Genomic DNA, 10907 nt, shown 5'->3' on the forward strand with positions numbered 1-10907 from the left:
TTTTTGTATTATTCTTATAACAAGATTGTTCATATTTCATTTTATAAAATGAAATACGTCTGTTTAAGCCAATTTGCCATTAAAAGAAACAATAAATTTACATTATTTTACAAAATAAAGAATATATAAACTCTGAAATAAAAAAAAAAAAGTACCTATATTATTATTTTTTATGTTTTACACAGCATTTCAATTTTGCCATTTAGAAGTTTATGCTGCATTGACATTTTCTCACCAATTAATGGTATTTCATAAAGCACATTCTGAATAAACTTCCATAAATCATCGACATATGGAGGATAGTCACGACTAAAGACATAAAAAATTTTGAAATTTAAATCAATTGCTTCAAGAAATGTTTTTGTCGAGTAAACAATATCGTCCACTATCACATGAAATGATTCAATATTCAATAAAGGACCAACAATCGCCACAATTGGTTCGAATGGCAATTCTTTTGTTTGAAAATAATCCTTCAATGTTTCTATAGATAAATTCAATTCATCCATTTTCTATATAGACAAAAACAAATAAGTAAATTTATTTTACTCTTAGAATTAAATTATTAAATTTATTTTTGGTGAATTATTTTTATATTATAATAATGAGCAAAAACATTGATATTAATTTTAAATATAATTTTTAATAAAAATATAGTTAAAATAATTGTGTAATAAAATAATACCTCAACGTGTAAAAGATAAGATTGTCTCTTTTCATCACTGGTTAGTTTGCGAAGAACTTCAGTGTCTAATTGAATTTTGTTATTTTTCTTTTTTCGTTTACATTGCACGTTTGTGGTAATATAGTGCAGGAGATAAAATATCATAATGTCTTGTTGTTCTAAAAAAAAAAAATGTAATAAATTATTTTCAATTAGTACATTAGTAATATTATATTTAAAATGAAAAAAAATTAATTTTTCATATTGCTATATATAAAGTTTCTCACCACAACTCATGGATTTTAATAGAGCAATATAATTAAATTCACGTTGAGTAATTCCTTTCATTTCTTGCTTTAAAACATTTATTAGGTGATCTCTAATTTTTGGCCATTTATCAAAAAGCTTTGATTTTTTTTCAATGTACTCAGCATCAAAATCCAAATGAATCTAGAAATGAACGCGCAAATTAATATTTTATTATTACATTATTAATTATGAATAATCAAATTAATTACTAATATTTACTTTACAATAATTAAATTTGTATTTACCAAAATTTGCCCTGGTTCATTAAGTCTTAGCGCCTTTACGCTCAATAAATATTCGGAAATACTTTTCTTCTGCCATTTAATAATATTTCTCCTTAAATTTCGTGTTCTTTCAAAAACTTCTTTCACATTATCAAAAGGCTCAGAATTATTTATAAGATATTGAAGATCATTTTCCTGTGATTCATCTATATTAAAATAATATACATCTAAATTATTCACAACATAGTTTACTCTTCCTCTGATTATATTTCAAAAATTTACTTTCGATACTTTAGGTAGACTTTATGAAAAATATATGTTAATTTTGCATTTAATTAAAATGATAATTTATCAAAAATAATTGGATATATGCAAAATAGTAATTTGAGTTAAATATTTTTAAAATAAAAACAGCTTACTAAGAAATTCAACTTGTTGGACATCTTGTTTCTTTTTACGTTTCATATTTTGTGCTAGAATACCTTGATCTCTCATTACACGTTTTACGTAATAAAAGCGATCCACTAATTTTCCAGTTGCCAATACTTTCGTATTATTTTCTTTGCGAAAGGGGGAATAAAAGACTTCTTTTAATTCAGATTTGAACAAATCTTCAACTTCATGAGCCACTTTTATCCATCGAGAAGAGGGAACGCTGTTGAATTAATATAAATTAATAATTTTTTTAAAAAAAATATTTTCTATTATAAATAAAGTAGAAAAATTCGAATATTTTACTTGCATTTTTAAATTGAATTGAAATTTAATTATTGTAAAAATTTATTTTTATTAGGGAACGATCACATATGACGTCACGCTAATTTTCAGCTTTTTTTTACCACTACCCCCCTTTTGTCACGCTCTGTCACGATTTGACAAGACCCCCTTGATAATGGACGTCACGTTCTTTAAACACCCCCCTTTTTTTTTGTTTTTTTTAAATCTTAAAAATTTTCTAAGGTATATTAAAATTGTTTTTAAAGAAATAATAAATGTTAAGATTACTTAAATGTAATAAAAAGGGTTTCTGATAAAAATAATTTATTTTTTCTTGCAATTATATACTTATAAATATTTTTTGCTTAAACAGAGTTATTAAACTTAAAGTTTAATAACTCATTTTTCCAACAAAAAAAAATTAATTTCATTATTAAAAGTAATACTTGATTTTTAATTATTAATACTCACAGCAGTTCATTTTTAATCTTTTCTCAGCAATTTTTTAAAACTAGCAGCTGATTATTGCAGCTTTTAAACTATACATCAGTCTATATTTTTTTAAAACAATGTCTTAAATTATTAAACTTTACCGTAAGTTTATAATTTTTTTCTTTAAACAACGCTTTAAATTATTAAATTATAATAATAAAAATATGATTTGTTTGAAATTAATTTTTATTAAATTTTTGTATGCATTAAAACCCATTTGCCAGTTTTGAGGTTATGTTAGTGCCCCCATCCTCCTTAATCTGAAAGTCTGTGAATATATGTTAAATAATTTATAATAAAAATAAACAGTGATTAGTAAAAGTATTGATATTTATTAAAATAATTATTATAAATAATTTAAAATTTTTTTAAAGATTGCGAGAAGTGACGGGATTGTACGGATGTTCTAACAGTTTTCCAATATTTTATAAGAATTATTTTAAGAAATATTAACACTTTATACTATCAAAATTTTAGCTTAATCTATATTTTGAATTTTTCTATAAATCCGGTCAAAAAATTAAATTATGTCGATCACATGCCCACACAGCACAACATCTTACACCAGGCCTACAGCAGGCTTACATGTAAGGTTTGTAAGGTAACATCGTAAGCCCATAGTAGACTTACAGTAAACCTAAAATGTCCGCCTTACAGTAAGCTTACATGGTAGGGTCGAGGTAAGCTTACATGGTAGGGTCGAGGTAAGCTTACACGGTAAGGTCGAGGTAAGCTTATGAGTAAAGGCTGTGGTAAGGTTATTATTAAGTTGTAAGGTTGAGGTAAGGTTGTGGTAAGCTTACAAGGTAAGGCAACTTATATTCAAATAATAATATTAATAATAAATAAATATTCAATAAAAAAATTTTTCTTTTGCCTTATTCTATTTTGGGAACCTATCATTTCGCAGAAAGTTTTGAAAACAAATTTGGGAGGAGTAGGATTCGAACCCGGGACCGAAGTATATACCTAACAACCTAACCAACTGAGCTAAACGGGGAACTGACAATGAGAAAAGTAATCTTACTTTTAAAGTGGAACCAAGAAGATAATCAACTCCTTAAAAGCAAGATTACTTTTCTCATTGTCAGTTCCCCGTTTAGCTCAGTTGGTTAGGTTGTTAGGTATATACTTCGGTCCCGGGTTCGAATCCTACTCCTCCCAAATTTGTTTTCAAAACTTTCTGCGAAATGATAGGTTCCCAAAATAGAATAAGGCAAAAGAAAAATTTTTTTATTGAATATTTATTTATTATTAATATTATTATTTGAATATAACTTGCCTTACCTTGTAAGCTTACCACAACCTTACCTCAACCTTACAACTTAATAATAACCTTACCACAGCCTTTACTCATAAGCTTACCTCGACCTTACCGTGTAAGCTTACCTCGACCCTACCATGTAAGCTTACCTCGACCCTACCATGTAAGCTTACTGTAAGGCGGACATTTTAGGTTTACTGTAAGTCTACTATGGGCTTACGATGTTACCTTACAAACCTTACATGTAAGCCTGCTGTACGCCTGGTGTAAGATGTTGTGCTGTGTGGGTGGTAGAACTGCAGTCACATGTTCTTACAAAAGAAATAAATGAATTTTATTTTAGAAATGTCAATTTTTATGAATAATTTTTTCTTAGAGATTGTTTTTATGCATTATAATTATAAAGATTGATCGACTTACCTGATAGGGAAGATCAATCGAAATTATTTGAGCTCGTCTTCCGAAAATAATTACACCCGGTAGTATTTCCTTATTTACACCCAACAGTACAAGTTTACAGCACCCAGGTATCAAATTCTCGAAAATCCCCACTCTGCCTCTCTTCGGCCGGTGTCCTCTCTGATTACCTCACTTCGTTGTTTGAATTCGTTCTTTTTCAGATCACTTGGGATATATGAATGGGAGGGTGGGAGTGTAATTATTTTCGGAAGACGAGCTCAAATAATTTCGATTGATCTTCCCTATCAGGTAAGTCGATCAATCTTTATAATTATTTTTCGCTCGTCTTCCTCAATAATTACACCCGGTAGATGTTTAAAGATCTGTACTCGGTGATCTGAATGTCAATTTATTTGTTTTATTGAAAACTATATATTTTTGAATAATAGAACATTTTTTTTTTTTTTTTTTTTTTAATTATATAAAGAAGAAAATTTTTGAAAAAAAAAACAAAAATTTTTTTTTTTTTTTTTTTTTTTTGTACATTTTGTTGAACAATTACATGGGTAAGAAAAAAAAAGAACAATTACAATTAGTTTAGGCTTAGAACTGCTCTAGCGAATTCTTCTGAATGTGAAGAAGTAACCGGTTTATTATAGAACTTATTAAATGTTTCCGAAGCATGCGTCCACCCTGCAGTTTTACGTATTGTTTCTATATTAACACCTTTTCTATATGCAACGGATGTAGACGCATGTCTCGTACTATAACCAGAGAAAATTTCTGTATTTATTCCACTTTCGTAAAGTGTTGATTTCAACCATCGGCTGATAGATTGAGTTGTGGCTCTATGAAAAGGTTTTTTATAGGTGATAAATAAAAAACGTTCGTTTTCTGGACGTAAATTTTTAGTTTTTTCCATATAGTGTTGGAGAACTGATGCCACACAGAGTTCAGGGCATTCTTGAAAGAATGGCAAGACAATAAACGGTTGATACCTATTTTTTCCTGACGTTTTTACTTTTTCTGGTATTTTAATTTCTATTTTATTATCTAATATTACTATATTTTTTAATTCGATTAAAGAAAATGTCTGGACTCTATGACCTGTCGTGAGCGCAAGAAGCATAGCTAGTTTAAGAGTAATTTGGCGAAGATTTAATGACTGCAGTGGATGCAAATTTTTCAGGAAAGATAGAACTGGATTAGGATCCCATGTTGAAGCGTATTTCGGAGTAGGTGGTTTTTTATTGTATATTCCTTTGAGTATTCTTTTTAATACTTTTTCGTCTTCTAATTTAATGGAAAATAAAAAGGCAAGCGCGGATTTATGAGTGTTAACATTTGAATATGATATTTTTCTTTCTGAAATTTCTATAAGGTAATTAGATATTTTTTCTAGACTATATTCATACGGATTTTGTGTGTGTTTAATTGAAAATTCCCACCAATTTTTAAGAACGCTATTATATTGTTTCAATGTATTTTCCGAAATAGAGTTCAACATAGTAGGGATTGCTTTTTGTGGAATTTTATTTTCTATCCATTTTTTCCTGACAAATTCCCTGCAACCAGGGTAAGTGATTTGTATAGTGGATGCGGCAGGCTGAAAGGAGAAAGAATTAAGTCATATTGAGGTTGAAAATAGAGTGCCTTAGTACATAAAAGTTTATGAAAAAGCGGGTACCACGGTTGAGTGGGCCAATTGGGAACTATTAATATTCCTTCCGCGTTTTCTTGAATTATTTTGTCTAATATTCGCGATATTAATGAGAAAGGGGGGAACGCGTAAAAGTATTCGTTTTGCCAGCTTACAGTGAATGCGTCTACATTTTCTGAGTAAGGATCGGGACCCCACGATATGTACCTTTTGCATTTTTTATTAAGCATAGATGCAAATAGATCTATTGTGGGGTAATTAAATTTTGAGCAAATAATATCGAATACTTTATCGTTTAATGCATATTCTGTTTCTATGAATTGGGATCTAGACTGGCGGTCAGCGAGGTAATTGTCTTTGGTAGGAATATATGACGCAATTATTTCTATATTTTTTGTTTCGCACCAAAGCCATATTTTATTTGCAATATTATTTAATTTTGGGAATTGAACACTTCCTTTTTTATTTATGCAAGCTATTGCTGTTTTATTGTCTATGCGCAATAAGATTGCGCAGTCTTCATAATTTTTTGCAAAGGATTTTAACCCGTAAAAGGCTGCTCGTAATTCCAATTGATTAATATGCAAGTTCTTTTCCTCGTTTGACCAAAACCCCTTTGTTTCTATTCCGTTCGCGTATGCTCCCCAACCAGACTGTGATGCATCAGTATAAATCTCGATATCGAAGTTTGTTGGGGTTTTCATATTTTGATAAGATGAGCTTAAATTATTTGACCACCACTCTAAATCTTGACGTGTGTATGAAGGTATTTGAATTTTTTTATTATAATTTTGGGGTTCACTTTTTAGAGCTTGGAATTTTGCTCGTTCTAGATTTTTTATGTGTGCCCAACCATATTTAACAGCTGGGCACGCTGCGACTAATTTCCCGATTAAACTTGCAAAATCTCTTATTAAACAATAATTTTTGTTTTTTATTTTATTTAATAATTTATTTATTTTGAGTTTTTTGTCATCGGGTAACGTTAGGGTCATGTTTATACTGTTATAGAGGAAACCTAAAAATTTTATTTCTTGAGAGGGTGATAATCTACTTTTTTTGTAGTTTATTAGAAAACCTAGTTTTGTTAACGTTTTAAGTGAAAGTTTTACTGATTCGGAGCATTCTTTTTTTGTTTTCCCTATTATTAATAAATCGTCCAGATAAATGACGCAGAGAATGTTTAATTTTTCGCGAAGGTATTGAATTACTGGTTTTAGGAGTTTTGTAAATATATAAGGGGCAATATTAAGTCCAAATGGTAGGCACTGAAATTCAAAGATTTTATTTTCATATTGGAATCTTAAGTATTTTTTATGAGGTTCGAAAATTGGCAAAAGATAATATGCATCTTTCATATCTATGGAAGCAAGGAAACATTTTTCTGATATTAATTTAGAGGCCGTCCTGTAATCTTCTAATTTAAAGTGATTTGTTTGGATAAATTTGTTAAGGTTTTTTAAATTTAAAATAAATCTATATTTTCCATTAGGTCTTAAAGCCATAAAATATCTGGAGAAAAATTCATTTTTCTTTGACCTCTTTTCTACAATTGCTCCCATATTTTTTAGGTCTTTTATCGCAAAATCATATTCTGCTTTTTCATTACAATTTATAATAACATTTGGTTTCACGTTTTGTTTTGGTAATTTAATGAAAGGGATTTTTATCCCTTGAATCCATTGTAAAATGGATTTATTTTTAGTAATACGTGTCCATTTGTTATAAAAATGTTTTAAGCGACCAGCGTGAAAGCTTACCTCATTTAACGTCTCCTGGTTGGACTCCGCCTGCGATGATTCTGATGATAATCCCTGTTGAATTTCTTCTTCGGACTCTGACGACGTCGCGAGTAGTTTAAATGCTCTCGTTGCTTTTTGTTATTTTTTGAATTATATTCCGACGATTGTGGTTGTTGGTTTGATGTGGATGGTTTGTTTGTGAAATTTTTTTTGGATATTATTTTTAAATCTTTTGCGACTTTTTGAACAGCTTCTGTCGCTTTTACATCTTCGGCAAACTTTGAACCTAAGAGGAATTCATCTCTACTACTATTTTCTATCAGTTTTCTTGAATTATAATTTAAGTAAGGCAGGATTTGGTATTTCCTGCTTGTAGTGATAGCGTGATGAATATTGCATAGCAGTTGACCAATGTCTGCGAGGGCGGAACACGTTTCTTTTGATTTTTCTTGATCTTCTGACTTTAGAACTCTATTTAATTCAACTCCCGTTGCTGATAGGGCATGGGCAGTTTGAAGTTGGAGTTTCTCCAAAAATTGATCATGTCGTGTGGCTTTATTATCCATGCATTGTTGGATTTCTGCATTTAATTTAGGTGGTGTCATCAGTTTGCAGTTTTCAAAAATTGGATATTTTTTCATTAATTCCTCCTTTTGTTCTTTATTTAATCCTTGTTTCAGGTATACATCCCAACGCAAACATATTTCCTCATGTAAAGGGTCAATTTGTTTATTTAAATTATCGGGATTTGAGCCGAGCAGGTCAATAAGTATATTTGGGTTTTCCTCGGTTGTTGTGGTTTTATCCTTGTCCTGTTCATTGTTTGTCTCCACAGTTGGGCCCGAAGAATGTGTCATTTCCTCAGTATCGCCTACAATAATAAAATTAATGTAGTGAGTCTCTGAAGTCTATAGCGAGACTTTATGAGAATAATTGTAACTTTTTCGTATACAATTATAATATTATATATATATATATATAATATTATAAGGTATAGACTTATAGCGAAGTCTTTTTATAATTGTAATTTTTTCTGGACCTATAGCGAGGCTTTTTTTTTTTTTTTTTTTTTTTTGATTTTATAGCGAAAATCGATTGTTACTTACTTGCAGATGATGATGATGACGAGGAGTCGTATTTACTCGCACTAGAAGAATTAGAGATATCATCTCTAATTCGTCGCACCTCTTCCAAAATAGCATCTAATTTTCTTTTCTTATTAGCACGATCACGGTGATGTTTAGATCGATCTTGGTTACGGTCACGATTATTGTATTTAGCACGTTTCATTTCTACTTATTAAATTTTTCGTGTTGTTCTGTCGGGTACAAATAACGAAGTGAGGTAATCAGAGAGGACACCGGCCGAAGAGAGGCAGAGTGGGGATTTTCGAGAATTTGATACCTGGGTGCTGTAAACTTGTACTGTTGGGTGTAAATAAGGAAATACTACCGGGTGTAATTATTGAGGAAGACGAGCGAAAAATAATAAATATTTCAAGAATAATATCACAGGGCCTTGATATTCGATTCGCGGGAAAAGGTATCAAATTCAAAATTCTACTATAAAAGTAGTAAACATACTTCGTGACATCACGAAGGAACTGAACCCCCCCGTACGCCCCTAATGCGTGACGTCATATGTGAACGTTCCCTTATTAAAATAAAAATTACTTTATAAAAAAAATTTCATTATGATTTAATCGATTAACAGCAAAAAAAAAGTTTATTTTTATTTTAGTTAAAATTTCGTGATGCACTTCGATCTCTAATTTTGTAATAATTTTTTTTATGAACAAAAATGTACCAAATTTAATGGAGAGTTTTTTTTTAAAACACTAGAGTTAAAAATTAAAAAATATTTTGATTTGTAAATAATAAATTCATATAGATTTTTATTAAAATATTTTATTAATTTTGTGTAATTCAGTATATTTGAATTTTTTTACATTCATTTGTTTTAGTTTAAAGAAGAAAAAAACACTTTCTTTGAATTCAATAGAATTTATTATAATAAAAATGCAAACTTAAAAAATAGATTTTAATTTAATTAACAATATTTAATTATATTTCAATTTTTTAAAAAAATATTCAGTTTTCTATTGTGGATTTTATTTTTCGCGTAAGAGAACTAGTGATCCACGAATTAAGACCCATTAAATATCTGAGTTCTTTATCGGTTAATCGATTCTGATGTTTTTTAACAGTCACTGAACTGCGAGTTGAAATGAGCTCTGTTGGTTGGGAAGATGCAGAAATGGCTAAAAAGTCTCGTGCCATGCGTGCCAAATTTGGATAATTTTTTTCATTCAATTTCCACCATGTCAAAATATCGATTGTTGCATATGCTCGCTTTCCTGCAGTGTACGTGTTGAATTCTTTTTCCCAATCATTCCTTGTTGACGTTGCAAAGAATTTTTCCCTTCTTTTATATAAGGAAAAATTATCTATGTCATCATCATCATCTTCAGTTTTAATTTCCAGCTGATTGGTCGATTCAACACAAATAGGATCTACCTACATAGTTTTAGAATGAAATAGTTAGAATTTATATTTATAATTTATTTATTTATATATTTATATATTTAAAAAAAAGTTGTTACTTTACTGGAAATAAAAATAAAGCCATTAAAGTGTAAAATCAATAACTACTAAGCGAGAGAAATTTCAATCCAATAAAGTGAACTTTTAATATTAATAACGAGTGTGTTACACTTATTGAAAATAATTAATTAAAAATACCATTTGCTCAGGTGTATTGCAGTACTCAGTTTTGAAAATATTTTTAAATATTTCTAAAGACGATGCCTTCATTTTTCTTCCCCATGAAGTTGTATCAAAAGTTTCTAATCTATGTCGAGGATCTAAAATCAATACCACACAGTAGATCCAATTTTTTTTGTCGTAATATTTCATTAATTTTTCTAAACCTATTTGCAAAGCTGACTTTATTTTGTCCTCCATTAAATTTCGCACTTTCTTCTGAAAATAACTGATTGAATCTTCTATTTTATGAAGTAGCATATTAAATCCTACAACGACCGAATTAAGTGTAGGATACTTTTTTCCACTTATATTTTTTACTAAAATCTTAAAGAAACGCAAATATTTATAGATTTCCTGTAAAAGTATCCAATCATTATCAGTGATAATTAATTTGTTTAAAACAATATTCTTCTCACAAAATAAAATCAAGGCTTTTTGCATACGCAATGCAAAATTAATCATTTCACAAGTTGATTCGCATTTTGTTTTTGGATCATTATTAGGTAACACTATTTTAATACCACACGCCTGACAACTATTTTGAAGTTTATTTTTCCATTTTTTCGAATTTTTTACTAATTTAAATAGATTTCTTAATTTTGAAAGTGGAGATGCTTGACAATTTGTTTCAACATTGGATAAAATTTCATTTACTTCATCATTAATTGTTT

The 10907-nt window shown here is 29.3% G+C and overlaps 1 protein-coding gene across 1 annotated transcript; it reads right to left on the minus strand.

Annotated features, from left to right (window-relative positions):
* Positions 1-4925: 4925 nt before the first annotated feature.
* LOC127277986 (uncharacterized) lies at positions 4926-8799 on the minus strand. Its single transcript, XM_051299460.1, has 3 exons — positions 8578-8799; positions 7490-8342; positions 4926-5675 (listed from the first exon to the last, which is right to left on the minus strand). The coding sequence occupies exons 1-2, from the start codon at positions 8759-8761 to the stop codon at positions 7495-7497; spliced, it is 1032 nt and encodes a 343-aa protein (XP_051155417.1). The 5' UTR covers positions 8762-8799; the 3' UTR covers positions 4926-5675; positions 7490-7494.
* Positions 8800-10907: the final 2108 nt, after the last annotated feature.

The sequence above is a fragment of the Leptopilina boulardi genome, unplaced genomic scaffold (assembly GCF_019393585.1).
Source record: "Leptopilina boulardi isolate dan_hultmark-lab unplaced genomic scaffold, ZJU_Lbou_2.1 LbouV2_193, whole genome shotgun sequence".
Lineage (NCBI taxonomy): Eukaryota > Metazoa > Arthropoda > Insecta > Hymenoptera > Figitidae > Leptopilina > Leptopilina boulardi.